The following is a 20,168-nucleotide window of genomic DNA, read 5'->3' on the forward strand; positions in this document are numbered from 1 at the left end:
TGTAGTGCATGTAATATGATAGGACCAGGGTAGCTCCTCCTTGGCTGGGTATTCCGCCAGCCAATGCCGTTAATTAGTTATACAGGTATATGTATATGCTGTCAGTATCTTCCTCTTGGATGCCTAATACCAGCACGCTAACAAACATATTTCCTAACCAACAAAACTCTCGTAAAGTACACCGCTGACTAAAGCTATCCAATCCCAATTATCATCGACCTGATCAGCTGCCATCTGCCCAAAACCAAAGCCATCGCCAATTCTCAGGCCGCAAAACCAGTGAACATAATGGGACAACACGTACGCCACGTCCGGGCGTAAGCTGGAAAAAAGGTGCCCAAGGCACGCACGAAATGCTTGTTGCTGCAGCAACAAGCAGCACACACGACACACACTAGAGCTAGCGGAACAAAGCATCAGTTACTCTTTGTCAAGCTTGTTTTCACGCTGATAGGTTTGTCCCACCATAAATGACTACCCGATTGATTCAGTATGACCTTTGAGCATTCACAACCCATTTTGTTATACTCAATGACCCAGCCCTTCTTTCTCAATTCGCTGATGTACTCCAAAATCTCCACATCAAACCGTAAAGCGCAGCACACTTCCATCCCCTACTACTAGCCTCCCTCCATGACATGGTCACATGGTACAAGTAAAAGACGGCCAAGATCTACATGGATTGGCCATATTTGCCACTTTCATCCCCTCACATAAAAGTTGGACTTGTGTCCGAGTCCTTCATCGGCGTCTTGATCCCATATGTTTGTGCTTCATCCTTTCTACAAATCATTGTTGTTGTCATCATAGCAACCGAAGATAACCAGAGAAAACATTTTCTGTGTGCGTGGGGGGGGGGGGGGGGGGGATTCACACATAGACTAATGCTGCAGAAATTTTCACATTACCGCCTTACTAAAATAATAGACATAGTGCAAATTCCAATACTTGTTTTAAAATTTGTGCTCGCAATTTGTTAAAAATGAGACGCGTATTTTTGAACCCATGATTTATGTGAGTGCAAAAAATTCCAATCAATCCATGTTGGGTTAACAATGAGACACAACGTCTCGGGTAGATTGAGTTAACAAGTCATAATTTCCACGTGTGATATTTCTTATGATATAAAGATAGCTAAAAGTGAACGCAAAATGCATCACAAGTCTAGTTGAAAACACATTCTAAATTGTATGGTCAATTGCTTTAGATACCACAAAGCCTCACGCAACCATCATATTGTTTTAAGGCATATAGAGATGAAGACTAACATGAATGTAAAAGGCATTATAGGTCAATCTAATCTGAATTGTACAATCAATCAAAAAAATATAGGTATTTACCATTTCCATCATAAGGGGGGGGGGGGGGGGGGGTATGGTTACTACATCCAATATATTATCACTGCCTTTCACACTTATGTGTTATATTAACACTAATTTAAAATAATAGTTTTCTTATTTAAATAAGATGTCTCATGTTGACATTTGAAGTGACAGTGGTAATATACGAGTAGAATAGTAGTTTCCTACACACTTATTTCAATTCTATTTTTATTAGAGAAGAGCATAGGCTAGCAAAAATAGCATGGCAAAAAAGTGTATACTAATACTCCAATCACTCCAAAAGTGCAAACTTGATTGTTTAAATAACTGAAGCAACTAATTTATGATCCAGAAAACCATTAGCCAAATGTTGCTTGAGGTAGACTTTGTTGTACTTAGCTGAAAATTACTACACGAGAATAATATAGCTAGTTGTTGACAATAGATAAAAATATGTATAGAAAGATGATTTAAATAGTCAAATCTCAAATATTGACCATCTTAAAATTTCCAGTGGTGACATTGAACATTGTCATTTGCATACATAATAAGGAATATCTGGCTCATCTCCTGCAACTTGGGCTCTATGAAAAGCAACTTGGCTAGGAGTTATCAATCTCGACATTGTTTTCAAAGACATTGTGCTTGTCAGAGTCGTCGACGGCTAACATTGAGGGACCTAAAAAGGAAAAATATTAGTAAGTAATGTATAGCTACATGAGAATGTAGAAAACCATGTAGTTAATCAATGTCACACCTCTACAAAGATCCTGGGTTTGGCATCTTTCTTCACTCTAACATCATTAGATAATGAGGTTCTTGGTTTTTGGCTAATTTCTAAATTATATGTTTTCTTCGCTCTAAAAAGATCACCAGGTGAAGTGATTCTGGGTTTATTGGCCAATTTGTGGGGTCCAAATAGATCTACGTATGATGGGATACTATGTTTGTTAGCTTTGGCTCTAACAACATCATTTGATACATGTCACAGGAATGTAGGTAGTTGTTTTTGGTGGAATAGTTAAGTTGTTTTCTTCCAATTTTAGGCCCGGACACGCCAATGTTGTAGCATATTACAAATCTTGCATAAATATACAAAAATTATTACATACATAAAAAAGAAAATACTTCGATGAATTTGCGCAACATCATAGATTTTAACCATTGGGATTGCACATGAACTTGGGTTGATATTAATTGGATACGATGTGATCAAATTAGACCACCGGGTTTCTTACTATCAACAATCATAGTTGACTTTGTTACCTTGTGGAGTATTAGCACTCATTCTGTTAGAGATTATAAGATCATTGAGCTATTTAAAATTGTTAGAGATTATAAGTCGTTTCTCATTTATTGTCATGCTTCTCTAATGTATGTTTTCTTTTAATCTATCTTCGTCGATGGATGTGAAATTAGTGGTGCATGCAGTAATTATTGAGGAGAAGTTAGAAACTTTATGTGTATTATCAAATTGTCCCACTCGCTTTATAATACCCAACGGAGGTATTACTTTTTTCATTTGATGCAAAAAGGAGGCGGGAGGGGTGGATGAAGAAGGGAGAAGAGGAATACATGGGGAGTGAAGCAGGGAGAGGAAGACCTTTTTAGGCAAGTATTTCTTTTATTAATCGTGAATGTAGTTACAATATTCTTTAATTGCCCCAACAATCTCTCGTGAAGCATTCCTTAGACAACACGATGTGGGACGTTGAGAGAGCCCAAGCTTAGCGAGTGCATGTCTTATAGATTTTGGTCTTGACTAATTTGAGCACCTTAGCATCTCTTTCACCAACACAAGGACGTTGCTAGTGATCATCACAAAAACATTCAATCTGTGACATTTGAGAGTTGAGAATGATTTGCGAACATATCGAGTATTGGAGTCCAAGTTGAATCCCTCAACACATGCCATCAGTTCAACCTCCAAAGAATAACCACAATCAAAGAGTACTCGCCATGCTGCAAAGATAACCTCCACAGCATTGTCGCGAAGCACCATAGTTGCACCAACATTGGAAATATTTCGTATGAAAGAGCCCAGTTTTGTATACTCTATCCAGCGGAGTGCAACACACAATTCTTAGTTTGACCACATGGTAACGATGGAGGGAGGGTGGGAGGAAGTCGATTAGCGATAGATGGACAACTAAGAAAGGGGCAGAGGAGAACAAAGGGTTAGACGTGTAAGAGCAAGAGGATTCAAAAAGGATAATTTCATGGAAGGGTTACTGATCAAGATCGACGTTATAGAATAGCTTAAGGATAATTTTGTAGATGCTACGAGAATGAAGAGAATGGTCGGCCAAAGTCCACCGGATCCTTAGACCGAAAAGTACCAACTTTTTACTCCCTCTGTTTCACAATTAATTTTTGCTGTGGTTTTAGTTTGAACTAAAGCTAAAACAAATCGTGGAGCGAAGTGATAGAATGGGTCCGCACGTACCGAACGCCGAAACGATGGTAGCATGGGTTTTGCTAACCATCGATCCGTACTGTTCCAATTTCCAAAGTACTCCGCTGGCTAAAGCAACACACCATTATCAGCGGTGATGCATGAAAGAAGTCTGTGGTGAAAATCAAGGCGCGGTTGGATGGTTAGGAGGACGGTGACATGTCGATCCCACCAGAGTTCGAATTACAGATTCGACACTTTGGTGTCTCGTTAAAAAAAGGCGAAATATTTTTTTAGTGGGAGAAGGCGTTTTCACCGAAGGCGAGGCGCAAGCGGTGACTTTATCAATCTCAACACCCATTAGATCAGTTTCTTGACTCGGTCACTCGGAGGAGATGCTCGCAGCGGTAGGGTGTATGTACGTGCATTCATAGGTGAGTGTATATACGCATGTGTGAGGGTCTAGGTATATATGCGTGTGTGAGCGTTTAAGTATGTACTCCTACTAGGTTTTGAAAAATAAAATAAAAAAGTCTGTGGTCATCCAACCGACGGAGGTGCCCGAAGGCAAAGATGGATCTCCCACGCGCGCGGCCAAATGATGAAGCCTTGATTCGCAAACACGTACGTACGACACCGCGTCCGTCCGTGTGCCGTGTGCGTGCGTGTAGGTAGGCTGGAAAAAAGACGAGGAATGATGCTTGTGGTTGCAGCAACAAGCACGACACGACACGCATCAAGTAGCGAACCAAACCCGCACCGAAAGGCGTGGGCGCGGCGGCGGCGGCACACGGTGCGGTGCGGATACGATGGTGGTGGCGAGGCAGGTGGGTAAACGCGGGGGTCGCACGGCACGGCACGGCAGGGGAGGACCAGCAACAGCAACAGCAACAGCAACAGCAACAGCGCCGACCCCGCTGGCTGTCGCGCGACGACTGTCCAGTGTCCACTGCTTTCGTCTCCTTTTGTTTCGCCTCGTCGTCTCCTCCTCCTTAACCCACCCCGCCCGTCCTGCCTGTCACGCCAAGCCAGCCCGGCCCGGCGACGGAACCAATTAAACCCCACCACCACCACCACCACCACCACGGGTAGGGGATTCTTCGCTGTCCTCCGCCCGCCCGCCCCACAGCTGCCCGCCAGCTCCTCCTCCTCCTCGCGCCGGAGCACCGGAGGCGCAGCACGATCGCGGATCGGGGCCCGCCGCGCGTCTCGCGGCCGACCTCCCGGGTTGACCCATCGCCCCGCAGGTGACGATTCTACTCCTCCCCGTCCCGCCCCTCCCTTCCCCACTTCCTTCCACGCGGCGGGGTCCGTCCGTGGAGCCGTAGACCCGGGCCGCGCTTCCCTACAATTTTCTCGCGCGGGCGGCGCCGTGTGGATGCCCATGTCCCGGCACAGGTCCGAGACGGTAGGCGAGGTCGCGGGGCTCCTGCGGATTCCCTTCCAGCCGATCGATTTCGGCCCGAATTGGCGAACCGCGCGGTGCGAATTCGGTACTGCCTGGCGGCGCGGGATTGGGGGCATGCGCGCGCGACGGAGCTTGGCGGCTTCAGGTGCTGCCGCCGCCTGGGACGGGGAGGCGCCGCAATTCGTGTCTCACCGCTACTCTAGCGTGTACAACTCGGTGCCCTGGTCTTTCTGCTTTCGGGGAGGTCTCGTCGCCTGCATTCGTTCTCCGCTTTCACTTCAGACTTCCAGGTGTTGGATAGTATTAGCAACCCGGTTTACTTCAGCACTGGTTGATCGTTAGTCAGGCTATCCTACAAACTGACAAGGGCAGCGCAAGCAATGTTTTACTCGTGCAGCAAGCACGAGCAACCAATGCTTGCTTGTGTACTAGTACGGCTTATCAGTGCACGAGTCTACGCGCATGGATAGTTCGCTCGCACAGGGTGGGCTGCTAGAAATTGATGCAAACCTCAGTCTTCGTTTCTCAGTCACCGCATATGTAAATCGCCGCTCCATGACACATGCCTGCAATCTTATGCAATACTTCTCAACCGTTGGAACATTCCCATGATCGAGATTGTAGGAAACATCTGTGCTGATGACAAAATGTTCTCCGTGTTTCTCCCTTTTCCTTAGGAATCGGAGGCATATATATAGTAGACAGGAAGAACCAAAAGGGGGGTCACTATGCGCCGCTGGTTTTGCTGCACCCAGTTTCATGCTTCGTATCGTGAGCAGCAACATGAATTTCCTTCCAGCCCAGACGAGAAAGAAGGTACCACTCCTCCATATTGACTTCTATATATTTTTTCTGCCATGTCTCATATAATCTAATCAACTACAGTGATTTGAGGCCTATGTTCTCCAACTCATAATACCACCCGGAAATGGCTTTGCAACTCTCGTAAAAACTTGAGTTCTATACTTGCTAGCTTTAAACATTGTCGTTTTGGGTTCTCCAGAATCATATCATCAACTTTCTGTTAAAAAAATCCATATATATCCAATGGCATCAGGATGTGCTTAAAAAATTCTAGTATCTCTACTTAGCTTGTATTCATGGTCTTCAATTTGTTAGTAGATATAGAACAAGTTAAGCATGAACACCAAAATGGACTATGATTTTAATGTTGCAAATTACAAGTGAAGGAAACATAGATAAGAAACTGAAACCACGCTCTTTTACAGTTTTTACTTCAAGGTAGTGCATTCTCAGCATAGTTGTCAACTCCTTTTCAGATTTATCTTTCCTATCAGCTGAACCATGTAACATTTTGTAGGTTAAATGTTTGTGTATTATATATTCTGCTTATCATAAGGGCATGCATTCCTGACTGCTTTCAAGTTATCATCTCTTTTCCTGTTGTGCTTTTGTTGCTTGGGCCTAAGTTCTTTTGTAAACACATGGTTAACAGAAAATGGGTTCGCCTCCAAAAGTGATCCCACAAAAGCACCCCCTCCCATTGAAATACCTGAAATGTCACTTGATGAACTGAAAGAAAAGACAGGCAATTTTGGGTCAAAAGCTTTGATCGGTGAAGGATCATACGGGAGAGTGTATTATGCTACTCTAGACAGTGGAAAGCATGTTGCTGTTAAAAAGCTTGATACTTCAGCTGAGTCTGATAACGATTTTTTGACACAGGTATAGTTGCCAAGTACTATGCAGCTTTTCCTAGTTATGATAGCTTTACCCTGATATGTTTATATTAACTACAGCCTTCCGCCGTTGAACTAATTTTCCTCGTTTGGTTTGTAGCTCTCAATTGTGTCGAGATTGAAGCATGAAAATTTTGTGGAAATGCTTGGCTACTGTGTGGAAGGAAATGAACGTCTGGTGGTCTATGAATTTGCTACAATGGGTTCCCTACATGATATCTTGCATGGTACGCTTGCTATGTTATGTAAACTGTCAGCCTATTTCTTCATTAGCCCCTCATGATCAAAACCATTCATACGGGAGAGTGGTCTGATCTGACGTTTTTTACCTGCTTTTTAATCATAAACAAGGGAGGAAAGGTGTCCCTGGTGCACAGCCTGGCCCAGCACTTGACTGGTTGGAGCGGGTAAAAATTGCTATAGATGCTGCTAAAGGGCTAGCATATCTTCATGAGAAGGTTCAACCTTCAATAGTCCATCGGGACATACGGTCTAGCAATGTCCTTCTATTTGAGGACTACAGAGCGAAAGTTGCAGATTTTAATCTTTCAAATCAGTCTCCTGATATGGCTGCTCGTTTGCATTCCACCCGTGTCCTTGGAACATTTGGCTATCATGCTCCTGAGTAAGTACTCAACTTGAATGATTGAACATTATATGTATTTGCAGAGTAGTTGTGACTTGTGAGTAAGTACTCAACTTGAATGCTTGGACATTATATGTATTTGCAGAGTAGTTTTTTCCTTTCTGCTATAGAAACATGCCCCATAATTATTATTAGAAGAACATGTTTATTCGCTTTCATATTAGGAATTGGTGATAGACTGGTAGTATTATTCAGACTATATTCACTATAGTCTATAGCTAAACAAGACCGTCATTTCTAAAACAAGATTTATGGTTAAATGAATCGCTGTCGTTCCACCTATTCTTTATTCTTACATTGGACCACGTTTATTAATCATTACTTTGCGTTATTGCTTCATTTAAGAAGTGCCCTTTATTGACAATGCAGGTATGCCATGACTGGTCAGCTAACTCAGAAAAGTGATGTATATAGCTTTGGAGTTGTTCTTTTAGAGCTTCTAACAGGAAGGAAACCGGTAGATCATACAATGCCTAGAGGTCAGCAGAGTCTAGTTACATGGGTAAGTATTTGGTTCGTAACAATAAACAATCTCACAGTACAGACTCTTCAGCATATGAGTTGTTTGCCAGGAGTATAACTTAATGGTGAAGAGAATTACTCCTTCGGCATATGACTTGTTTGCCAGGAGTACTTGATTTGTAAAATTATTCTAAATAAGACGAGGAAAGCATGCACTAGCAACAGGAGTTTAGGACATAAAATTGGCAAACGCAACAATTTGAACTTGAGTCTCAGACTAGCCTTACACATGATCATCAAGTGAACGAACATTGAAAAATCAATAAAATTTTATGTTATTCCGGATCTATGCCCTCCAGTTTAAAGTGATTGCTATATTTTGTGCCACGTAGTGCCCTTGTATGTCATTACATAAAAAACTATATATTCTAAGGTGCATAAGCTGATTTGCATGCTTCTGACTGGTCGCTACTACTCTCTGTGGACACAGGCAACACCTCGTTTGACCGAGGATACAGTTAAACAATGTATTGATCCAAGGTTGAAGGGCGAGTATCCCCCAAAAGGTGTTGCCAAGGTCTGCCTCTCTTCCTCCCTCTCTTACCGTCACTAGCTGAGAAACAGGTCTGAAAAAAATCTGACCACTGAATGGTTTTCTTCTCTTGATTGCAGCTTGCTGCTGTGGCAGCGCTCTGCGTGCAGTACGAATCCGAGTTCAGACCCAGCATGAGCATTGTCGTCAAGGCGCTCTCTCCCCTTCTTCAGCACAAACCTCAACCTCCACCAGCCGTTGCTCCTGATACAACGGCTTGAGACGCCTGACCAACCTGGTTCAGCATGAATGAATGTAAAAAGAGTGCTAAGCTGCATATATATACCCTCGTCTGCCTGTCCCTGCGCGTGAGTTGTTTTTACAGTATCGAAAGTAGTACCCTTGCTTTACCGAGTTCAACGACAGGCTTTAGTGTGTGATTTCGCTGAGTGATGTGCTCTTGTTGCATTTGTTTGCTTGGGTGTGCAAGATGTGTTCTGTTGGTGCTCACCTCAGTAACTGCCGTGCTCTGAACTTGGGAAGGTCGTAAACATGTAATTAGCTCATGCTTTTGACATTTTCTGGGCTTGCCATTGTGGTTTTGAGCTAACATCATCGATTGATTGTGTTTATAATGTGATGAACTTGAAGCTTGCGTGAGATATGAGAAGCGGCCACATCCTTGTTATCTGGTTGCCTGCCCCGAATTATGTCTAGACTTTGGACACTGGGTAGTACTACTGCTTCGTGAATCGTGATACTCTTCGCATTGTCCGTCTCTCATGTTCTCCTTTGAGGCTCGTCCTGTAATACCGTTGACCCTAGGCCTTGCCGACAGAAGTCAGCGCGAGAGAGGATAATATCGTTAAGTCTGGAGTTGAAGAGTCAAATGGACCGGGCCAGCAATTTGTTGTAAAACTAGGAGTATTGGGCAAAACAGGGTTGGTGGAAGCCTGTGTGCACTAATTTTTTTTTCTTTCAAAAAAAAAATCAAACCTGTTGCCATTTCAGCTGGCCCATGTCGTTGCAGCAAGAGCTATTTAAACCCCTCCCCTCCAAGTCTCCCACCCACGACTACCATCACGAGAGGATCCGTTCCACCAGCTCGTCATCCGCTGCTTATTCTCCTCTTCATCCTCGCCGCCGACGTACCGGAGGAGGAGACCGGGGTCACCGTACGTCTCGCGGGTTCAGGTGACACTCCCTCTCCCTTCCGTGCTTCCTCAGTAATCAGTTCCTTCCACGCGGCGGTTCTGTGCCTCTGCTGGTGTAGTAGGATACTTCACTTGGAGGGGACAGGATGAAAACCTCGCCTTGATTTAACAGTCAGAGCACATGTAATCTCTGCTCCATGCGTGATGCATGCCCACAATCCTATGCAATAGTTATCTCACTGGAAAGTTTCCATGCATGATGGATACGGCTGTCCTGATTGAGACTTGTGCTCTTACTAAACATCTGCATTGATGCCAAACTGCTCTTGTATTTCCCTTAGGAATCAGAGGCATACATAGATAGGAAGAACTAAAAGGAGGTCATCATGTGCCGGTGATTGAGATTAGTACTCTTAGTGAACATCTGTATTGATCTTCATTGGAAATTTTGTTGCATTGATGCCAAAATGTTCTTGTATTTCCCTTAGGAATCAGAGGCGAACTGAAAGGAGGTCGTCGTCATGTGCCGGTGGTTCTGCGGCAGAAATTTTCATCCTTCACAAGGTCATGGTTCATATCACGAACGTGAAAATGAATTTCGTTCCCGTCCAGATGAGAAAGAGCTATGTAGGCGTGGAAAGAGGAAAGAAGGTACCACTCGCTCCTCTATTGACTTTTTTTTCTTTTTTGCCGTTTACTGTAATTTAATCTGCCTATATTCAAGTCCATTGAATTTGAGGCTCTTAATTAATGCCACGGGGAATGGGTTTGCAACTCTTGTAGACACTTGAGATTTACTTGCTTGGTTTAAACATAGTCGTTTTGGGTTCTCCAGAATCGTATCATCCACACTTTCGGTGATTTTATCTTACATATATCCATGGCATCTCGGTGTGCTGAAAAAGTTGTGGTATCTCTACTTTTTTTTGGGAAAAAAAAGATATCGTTGACTCATAGGGAGATTGCAATAATCGTTTCATACAATTTGATGCATGATATCTGCTGGGAAGACTTGCAGGGAACCGGTAAATCCTTAAGGCCTTGTTTACTTGTAGAGTATTTTAGGGGATTGGAGGGGATTATCCCCAATCCCGAAATCTCCCAAGTAGCATGTTTACTTCTCCAGGTTTGGGGAGGATAATCCCCACATATCCCCACAATTTCCCTCATTTTTGCCTAGATTTAAAACTCTACCTCATACTAGTGTATTTTTGGGGAGGGGTATTTGAGGGGATGGTAGGGGATTGGGTGAACACCAAATCCCCTCTTATCCCCAAACTTTTGGGGGTGAAAATACAAGAGAAGTAAACAAGGCCTAATTGGAGATTAGCACACTCTTAAACACGATCTGAAAATATGTAGCAGGCAGAACTAATGGAACCGTAAACTTTAACTCACGGATCGTTGCTGATGTCGGAAGGAAACATATCCATACGTATAAATAAGACACGTCTACCTCTTTATAAAGACACACTGATGAGGCTGTGCTTTATGTTAACCAAGCTTAATCATAAGGGACTCGAACTTTTTGTACCACTTCCAAGTAGCTTGCTTCAAGCCATACAAGCTCTTCTTCAATCTGCACACTTGCTTCTTATCTACAACCATGAATCATTTTGGTTGCTCCATGTATATCTCCTCCTCTAGGTCACCATGTACAAATACTGTCTTCGCATTAAATTGTTCAATTTCCAAGTGTATGGGGGCAGCAATGCCAAGCACAACTCTGATCGAAGACCTCTTGACCACCAGAGAGAATATCTCATCGAAGTCAATACCTTTATTCTATCTAACCAATCTACCGATGCACCTTGGATGTGCGGTACACCCACTCAGTGCTTTCTTGCCCTTTTGAAAAGACACCAGCTCGAAAGTGTCGTTCTCATACTAGGATTTCATCTCATCCTGCATGGGTTCTGACCATTCATTCTTGTGCTCATCAGACACTACCACCTCATAGTGTTAGAGATATATTTGGTTACGTACGATTAGGGATAGATTAGGTAGGGATAGATTTGTTTCTTGTCTTCTACTCCAAGTCGGTCCCTTGTACTTCTATATATACTCGCCCATGAGGCGCAATACAACATCCAACATATTCCGCAATCTCTCCTCCCTCTCTATCCTTCTACATGGTATCAGAGCGGCACGCTCCTTGACCTAGCCGCCACAAAGCTTCCGCGCCGCGCCGCCCCCGGGGAGGTCGATCTCCATGATCTACCCCGGGGGCCGCGCAATCCGTATGAGGGTTCGTTCGCCGATCTGTTGATCCGCTGCCCTCGAGTCTTTTTTTTTCCAATCTGTAGATTGGTTTTCTTTTTGCTCCGCCGGTCGCTCGACCGGCGTTTTTCTTTTTGGTTTCACCGATCATAGATCGGATTGAGTCGCCCACCGCCGCCGTCATCACGCCCCTCTACTCCAACCTCGGCGTCGACTTTGCACTGGCTCTCCTCCATCATCCGCCCTACGCCGGCCACCGCGGTCGACTCGCTGGCTGGCTGTAGCGCCTGCCTTGGTAGGCTGCCGCGGCCGGCTCGCCGGCGTCGTCTCCGCCTCGGCCGGTCCGGCCCAGCAGCCGGTTCGACCGGGACTGTGGCCGGCTGGTCCGGTCCATCAGCCGGTCTGACCGGGCGGGTGAGCGGAGCCCCCTGGACGACCGGGACGGTGGCCGGGTGGTCCGGTCCATCAGCCGGTCTGACCGGGCGGCCGACCGGACGGATGAGCGGAGCCCCCCTGGACGACCGGGACTGTGGCCGGCTGGTCCGGTCTAGCAGCCGGTCCAACCGGGACCAGGGCCGACCGGGCCGGTCGTAGTGTCGGTTGACCGGGCCTGGCACCACCTCCATCGACCGTGCGGCACGGCTGACCTCGACATCGGCACAAAGGGCTACCACCTCGCCTGCGCCTCACCAGCTTCCTCTACAGTCCAAGCATCCACGACGCAACTCCGTCCACGACGCTCCCGCTGTGACTGCGGGGGAGTGTCAGCCTTCTGGGGTCCACTTCGGTTTATCTCCAGTCTGACCGTCTGCGACGCTACTGTTGTTCACGTCACTACCGCTACGACTGCGGGGGAGTGTTAGAGATATATTTGGTTACGTACGGTTAGGGATAGATTAGGTAGGGATAGATTTGTTTCTTGTCTTCTACTCCAAGTTGGTCCCTTGTACTCCTATATATACTCGCCCATGAGGCGCAATACAACATCCAACATATTCCGCATATCTCTCTCCCTCTCTATCCTTCAACACATAGCATGAGGGCTCATCTGCATCAGTCATCAACACATATTGATGTGGAAGGTACTGGATCTCCTCCACTTCTATCCAATTGTTGCAACGGTGGGGAATTAGGTGGATTATCATCAACTTCATCACCATCTTCATCAGATGGCTGGTCATGTCATTGACTATACTGCCTTCATCAGTTGCATCATCACTATCTTCTCTTTCTTATCCCTTCGTTTTCTTTTCCAATAGAGGCTAACCTGGTTTTTCGTCACTCCACCTAGTGGTTGCTCGATGGGAGGTTTATCCTCTCCATTCCCTCATGTGCAATGTTCAAAATAACTCTCGGTCAACGAAAAAATAGCACGCTATTTTGTTTTTTTAACGGCGCTATAGCGTATTTAGAGAGTGAACACTACACTATGCATATCTGTCTCACTACGACACTAATCCCACTATTAGCGGCACTATGTGTGCTATTTTTCATAGCGTTATAGAAGCGCTATTTTTCGTAGAGAAATAGAGCAGTCAATTAGCCATTTTAAGCCTTTCAGCCCACTAGTTCTAGACTATGGTTGTTGAATTGTTGACGTTACTAGTTAGGCTATAACAATTCTTTGTCGTTCATTGTGATATGAACTTTTTCATTTGATTTATTGATCATTGCCATTTGAACAATTTTTTAGTTACCAAAATCCTTCGTATACATGCTATATTTATCTTCTTTTTTTGTGAAACTCTAGTTTGTTAAATAGCGTGCTATTAGCACATTATAACGTGCATAGCGTATTTTGGAATGCCATGGTATTTCATTTAGCGCATAATTTTTTTCCTTGGTTATAACCCTAACGGGTACTGGGAATTTGCACTTGTTTGAGCCGCTTAAAAGGCTTCATAAGGCCATCTCCTCACAGCCCACATGAGGAGAATACCCAACAAGTCCTTCCCAGGTATTCCATGAAATGACTAGCAACACTTTACCATCTTTTGTCAATTGATTTAGAACAATTTAAGCATGAGCACAAAATTTTGATCTATGATCTTTAATGTTACGACATACTCCCTCCGTTTGAGATTATAAGGCCGGTGCGGATCCCTTGATCATCAATTTGACTAACATAATATGAATTTTAAGGCACACAAATTATATCATTAGAAAGTAGAGTGCTTGAACTTTTTAATCATATATATTTTATAATATATATCGTGTATTACGTTGATCGAATTTACAATCTAGGTATACGTGCCGGCCTTATAATCCCTAACAGAGATAGTACAAGAAAAGTGAAATATATGTATTGTGTAATGCAAAGTCGCGCATTCTCGACATTGTTTTCAACACCTTTTGTGATTATCTTACCTATCAGCTGAACCATCTAACAATTTTTCATGTGTTAAATATTTTATTTAATTTGTTTTTCTTATGATAAGTGCTTTGTTTCTAGGTATCCTATAATTTTCTGCTGTGCTTTTTTTGTTCGGGCCTAAAGTTGTATGTAAACATATGGTTCACAGAAAATGGCTTTGTTTCCAAAAGTGAGACAGCAAAAGCACCTCCTCCCATTGAAGTACCTGAAATTTCACTTGACGAACTGAAAGGAAAGACAAAAAACTTTGGGTCAAAAGCTTTGATCGGTGAAGGTTCAAACGGGAGAGTGTATTATGCTATTCTAGACAGCGGAGAACCTGTTGCTATTAAAAAGCTTGATACTTCATCAGACCCTGAGCACGATAATGAATTTCTTACACAGGTATAACATGAAGCTTTTGCTACTTATGATAGCTTTACTCATGATTAACTTCTTTGTTCTTTTTTTTTGGTTGTAGCTCTCGATTGTGTCAAGATTGAAACATGAAAATTTTCTGCAAATGCTTGGCTACTGTGTGGAAGGAAATCAACATATGGTGGTCTATGAATTTGCTACAATGGGTTCCCTACATGATATTTTGCATGGTACGCTTGCTATGTCTTGGAAAATGATTGCATGTTTTTTCATTAGACCTACCATAATCAAAACAATTCATCTTGGAGACTGGTCTGATTTGAAATTGTTTCTGCTTTTTAATGGCAAACAAGGAAGGAAAGGTGTCCTTGGTGCACAGCCTGGCCCAGCACTTGACTGGATGCAGCGGGTCAAAATTGCTGTAGATGCTGCTAAGGGGATTGAATATCTCCATGAGAAGGTTCAACCTTCGATAGTCCATCGGGACATACGATCTAGCAATGTCCTTCTATTTGAGGACTACAGAGCAAAACTTGCAGATTTTAATCTTTCGAATCAGTCTCCTGACATGGCTGCTCGTTTGCATTCCACCCGTGTCCTTGGAAGTTTCGGCTATCATGCTCCTGAGTAATTATTCAACTTGAATACTTGAGAACATCATATGTATTTGCAGATTAGTTCCTTTGGAGCATAGAGATATCACCCCATAATTTTTTTAAAACCATGTTTATTTTCTTTCATATTAGGCACTCGTGAGTGATAGACTGATAGTATTATTCCTAAAACATTCAATAGCTAAACAAGGCTATCATTTCAAAACAATATTTATGGTGGAATGAATAGCTTTAGTTCCACCTCCTCTTTATTTTTACATATGCAGATCTGCCATTGCACTAGGTTTGATTTAATTATTAATTCACACTATTTCTTGCTTCATTTACGAAGTGCTCTTTATTGACAATGCAGGTATGCCATGGCTAGCCTGCAAAGTCAGAAAAGTGATGTATATAGCTTTGGAGTTGTCCTTTTAGAGCTTCTGACAGGAAGGAAACCAGTCGATCATACAATGCCTAGAGGTCAGCAGAGTCTAGTTACATGGGTGAGTATTTCTGTATTTTGTTCCTAACAATTGATCTCACAATATCACAATACTACAGTATTCAATATACGATTTGTTTGCCTACTAGTACAACTTAATGGTAAAGACAATAACTTCAAGTAAAAAAATCTAAATAAAATGAAGAAAACAGCAACAAGAGTCTAGGGTCTAAAACACGACAAAATTACCCGGTTTGAACTTCTGGGAGTCTGAAATTAGACTCCTCCAACATAAGTGTAAGGTAAACGATCATCGAAAAAATGGGCAGAATTTGAATCAAAATTTGCATATTTCTGAATGGTTGATACTACTTTTTGTGGACACAGGCAATACCTCGTTTGACTGAGGATAGAGTGAAAGAATGTGTTGACCCCAGGTTGAAGGGCAAGTATCCCCCAAAAGGCGTTGCTAGGGTCTGCCTCTTCTTCCCTCCCTTCTCTGTGCACGCGCGCACTCTTACACTGTCGCTACCTAAGAAACAACTTGAAACAAATTTGAACACTGAATGGTTTTTTCCTGTTGATTGCAGCTTGCAGCGGTGGCAGCGCTCTGCTTGCAGTACGAATCAGATCATAGGCCTAGCATGAGCATTGCCGTCAAGGCACTCTCTCCTCTTTTTCAGCATAAACCTCAACCTTCATCAGCTGTTGTGCCTAATACAACAGATGACTTTTGTAGTGCCGATACATCCTTTTCAGCATGAGTTCACAGTACCCCTCCTTTTACCGAGTTCAACAGCTGGCTTCTGTTCTCGTTGATTTTCTGTGTGGTTTTGCTGAATGATGGGTTGTCGCATTCGTTTGGCCCAGGCGTGCGAGATGTGTTTTCTTGATGATCACCTCAGTAATCGTGTTCTGGGTTATATATAGTGTACTGTGGGAATTGGGGAAGGATCTAATAATTGGTTCATGGCTTGATGTTCCTGGGTTTTCCTTTATATTGTGAATTTGAGCTGATAGTGCACCCACCGATTGTATAAACTGTCGAACCTAATTCTTTTGGGAGACAATGAGAAATGCCCACATTCTTGTCCATTTTATTATACCCTTTTCTGTTATGAGTTGGCCTAAGCGGAGGCAGGAACTGTGGTAAAATCTCCATTTTTCAATTAATAAACTCATGTAAATGGGTTGAATTGTCCATGAAATTCTGTGGTGAGAGATGGTGCGGCAAATATCTTGTGCTTTTCTTTTGAGAAGATATATCTATCCATTATACATCTGCATTTCACAAATAACTGCTTCACATGAGTCTCTAAATTTGACAAAGAATATGAACACCCTGCATAAAATCGCCTCCATAATATACTAGCCACAATTTTCGTTGGGATCTCATCTACTAGTTTACTAGCACAAAAAATCACAAATGATTAGATGTAAATTTAGGGAATTACCAGCAGGATGAGTCTGGGACGAGTTGTTTCGTTCGGCAGATTATTGATTGCTCTTGACGGAGGTGGGCGACGCAGACACGCAGTTGCCTGCCTGGCGCAACGTCCGGTGGCGGCACCACGCCAATCAATCTGCCGTCTGCGTCAGGACCGCCCGAGTCCCGAGCCCGTCTTCCATCCAGAGTCCCGATCGATGCGATCAGAAGTTGCGAACGTGAACCGTCCTTCGATGGCTCGATCGATCATCGACAGGAGCCCCACGGCTAGGTTGCTCGCCTCGGTCGACCGCAACCTGGGCCGACCCTGATGCCCCACATCTGGTCCACCCTGATGCCTAGGCCTTTTCTTGATGGTAAGTGCTTCTGGAAAAAAATTCGCCCCGCATTCCTGTGCATCAGGGTTGGCCCATTAGGCTCCACCGAGCAGGATGCTGATCTCGGACAACTCAGGGCTGCTGGAATTTAGAGCACCCGGCCACCAGAACTTTTCAATATGATTCAAACACAATCTTGTTTAGACCGAGTGCACCAACGGGCTGACAGCCACAGCCCCCTCTATCAAGAAACAAGATTAGATTGGAACGGCTTGCCCACTCGGGGCGCCGAGGCTTCACTTATATATTGGCCAAGACTTGGCATACAAGATTACATCAGATCTCATCTAGAGATTGTTACAACCGGCTATAGCTAGACAACTTATGGTACACGAAAACTAGAGATAGAATCATATATAAACAGCCTAGCTACAACTCGTTTAACACGCCCCCTCAAACGCAACTCTCTAAATTGAGATGCCGTTTGAATGCTTCGAGTTGTTTCACCGGAAGAGGTTTAGTGAAGCCATCTGCAACCTGATCGCCAGAAGGAATGAACCGGACTTCCAGCTGCCTATTCGATACTCTCTCACGAACAAAATGGAAATCCACCTCAATGTGTTTGGTCCTTGCATGAAATACCGGGTTTGCTGATAAATACGTGGCTCCCAAGTTATCACACCACAAACATGCTGTTCTCGGCTGTTTAACACCAATTTCTCTAAGGACCGACTGGATCCAAATAATTTCAGCAGTTGCATTAGCAAGAGATTTATACTCTACCTCAGTGCTAGAGCGAGAAACTGTCGCCTGTTTCCTAGCACTCCAGGAAAATTAATTTAGGACCAAAATATACAGCAAACCCTCATGTAGACCGACGATCATCTGGATATCCTGCCCAATCAGCATCTGAGAAAGCACTCACAAGTGTGGAAGAAGATCTTCTAATTCTCATACCAGTATCTATGGTGTAAATATCTCAAAATAGGCTTCACTGCAGCCCAATGCAAAACTGTTGGTGCATGCAAATATTGACATACCTTATTAACAACAAAGGAAATGTCAGGTCGCGTCATACATAAATACTGAAGACCACCAACCAAGCTTCTATACCGTGCCACATCTTCAGAATTTAAGAGTTTCCCTTCAGATTTTTTAACTTCTCAGTGGAAGACATAGGTGATGTGACACCCTTGCACTTCTCCATCCCAGCACGCTTAAGCAAATCTCTTGTATACCTCCCTTGCAAAAGAGTGATACCATCGACCACCTTCTTCACTTCAATGCCCAGAAAATAGTGCAAGTCTCCAAGGTCCTTGAGAGCAAAATCTCCTCTCAACTGCTGAAGTGAACCTGAAACTGCTGCTTGTGTAGAGCTTGCCATAATAATATCATCAACATATACTAGTACAAACATAGTGGCTTCAGGTTTAGCAAGGAAAAACACAGACGTGTCAGACTTTGATGGAGTGAAGCCAAGTTGCTGAAGCTTAGTACTCAACCGAGCATACCAAGCTCGTGGTGCCTGTTTCAACCCATACAATGCTTTATCCAACTTGCAAATAAGCTTATCACCGTTCTCAAAATCAAGTGGCTGTCTCATATAAACTTCCTTTTTCGGAACACCATGCAAAAACGCATTCTGAACATCAAGCTGTCGAAGTGTCCACCCTTGTAAGACTGCAATAGACAGAATAAGTCTAATAGTGGCAATTTTCAAAACTGGACTAAAAGTGTCCTCATAGTCAATACCATACCGCTGTTTGGAGCCTTTAGCAACTAGTCGTGCTTTATACCTCTCAATAGTACCATCAGACTTCCTCTTGATTTTGTACACCCATTTACAATCAATTATGTTTCTCCCTTCTCTGAACGGTACAAAATGCCATGTCTTATTCCTCTCCAAAGCATCATACCCTTCCTGCATGGCAACCTTCCATTTAGGATCCTCAAGAGCTTGCTGAACATCCTCAGGTTCTCCTGTAAGACATAAGTTACCATAGCGAATATATCCATCATATTGCTTATTAGGCTTGACAATTCTATTTTGCAGCCTGGTCACAACACGAGTCAGCGCAGAAGATCCTAGAGGAGGGGCAGCCGACAGCCCAGGCGTGGCAGCATGAGAATCTCCTGATTCTTCAGAGCTCAGCGCAGAGGATCCAGTGGCACTGGATGTGGCCGAAGATGGCGTGGAAGAAGCCGCAGACGATCCGGGCGTGGAGACCGAAGGCGACGCCTGCCCCGCATGCGACGTCTCCTCGCTCGCCACATTGCTGGTAGCAGTACCGTGGGCAGGGGATGTCGGGCTGCCACCTGCAGCCGCTGACGGAGCAGCAGACCCGGCAGGATCTACTCCGGATCGCGCGCCCTCCGATCCCGAGGAGGATCTGGACAAAGAATCACCATCAGATTCTGTACCAGCTGAATTTCCTCCATGCACCTGCTTGCCGTGGGCGTAGTAACTTCCTTGTGACGGTAAAGCACTCGTCCGTTGGGAACCCCAAGAGGAAGGTATGATGTTGTACAGCAGCAAGTTTTCCCTCAGTAAGAAACCAAGGTTTATCGAACCAGTAGGAGTCAAGAAGCACGTTGAAGGTGTTGGTGACGGAGTGTAGTGCGGCGCAACAACAGGGATTCCGGCGCCAACGTGGAACCTGCACAACACAATCCAAGTACTTTGCCCCAACTTAACAGTGAGGTTGTCAATCTCACCGGCTTGCTGTAACAAAGGATTAGATTTATAGTGTGGAAGATGATGTTTGCAGAAAACAGTAGAACAAGTATTACAGTAGA

General features: G+C 44.1%; 2 protein-coding genes and 1 long non-coding RNA gene across 3 annotated transcripts; 2 read left to right on the forward strand and 1 right to left on the reverse strand.

The window, feature by feature from the left end:
- Positions 1-1,791: 1,791 nt before the first annotated feature.
- Positions 1,792-17,362, reverse strand: LOC127302397 (uncharacterized). Its single transcript, XR_007852880.2, has 2 exons — positions 17,063-17,362; positions 1,792-2,001 (listed from the first exon to the last, which is right to left on the reverse strand). It is a non-coding gene; the product is annotated as an uncharacterized lncRNA (long non-coding RNA).
- Positions 4,661-9,153, forward strand: LOC127302396 (PTI1-like tyrosine-protein kinase 3). The gene is made up of 8 exons (XM_051332847.2): positions 4,661-4,964; positions 5,803-5,941; positions 6,582-6,811; positions 6,926-7,052; positions 7,177-7,450; positions 7,841-7,973; positions 8,424-8,510; positions 8,606-9,153. Exons 2-8 carry the CDS (start codon positions 5,854-5,856, stop codon positions 8,744-8,746), a joined length of 1,080 nt encoding a protein of 359 aa, XP_051188807.1. The 5' UTR covers positions 4,661-4,964; positions 5,803-5,853; the 3' UTR covers positions 8,747-9,153.
- On the forward strand, positions 9,515-16,726 carry LOC127302395 (PTI1-like tyrosine-protein kinase 1). The gene is made up of 8 exons (XM_051332846.2): positions 9,515-9,659; positions 10,108-10,270; positions 14,362-14,597; positions 14,674-14,800; positions 14,924-15,197; positions 15,537-15,669; positions 15,996-16,082; positions 16,199-16,726. Exons 2-8 carry the CDS (start codon positions 10,141-10,143, stop codon positions 16,370-16,372), a joined length of 1,161 nt encoding a protein of 386 aa, XP_051188806.1. The 5' UTR covers positions 9,515-9,659; positions 10,108-10,140; the 3' UTR covers positions 16,373-16,726.
- Positions 17,363-20,168: the final 2,806 nt, after the last annotated feature.

This window comes from Lolium perenne, chromosome 5 (genome assembly GCF_019359855.2).
Source record: "Lolium perenne isolate Kyuss_39 chromosome 5, Kyuss_2.0, whole genome shotgun sequence".
NCBI classification, from domain to species: domain Eukaryota; kingdom Viridiplantae; phylum Streptophyta; class Magnoliopsida; order Poales; family Poaceae; genus Lolium; species Lolium perenne.

Excerpts from the sequence above, each read along its gene's own strand:
- LOC127302396 (XM_051332847.2), top strand. The coding sequence starts at position 5,854 with ATGCGCCGCTGGTTTTGCTGCACCCAGTTTCATGCTTCGTATCGTGAG. Across the intron at positions 5,942-6,581 it reads CAGCCCAGACGAGAAAGAAG|AAAATGGGTTCGCCTCCAAA; the intron begins GTACCACTCCTC and ends CATGGTTAACAG. Across the intron at positions 7,451-7,840 it reads TTTGGCTATCATGCTCCTGA|GTATGCCATGACTGGTCAGC; the intron begins GTAAGTACTCAA and ends TTGACAATGCAG.
- LOC127302395 (XM_051332846.2), top strand. The coding sequence starts at position 10,141 with ATGTGCCGGTGGTTCTGCGGCAGAAATTTTCATCCTTCACAAGGTCAT. Across the intron at positions 10,271-14,361 it reads GCGTGGAAAGAGGAAAGAAG|AAAATGGCTTTGTTTCCAAA; the intron begins GTACCACTCGCT and ends TATGGTTCACAG. Across the intron at positions 15,198-15,536 it reads TTCGGCTATCATGCTCCTGA|GTATGCCATGGCTAGCCTGC; the intron begins GTAATTATTCAA and ends TTGACAATGCAG.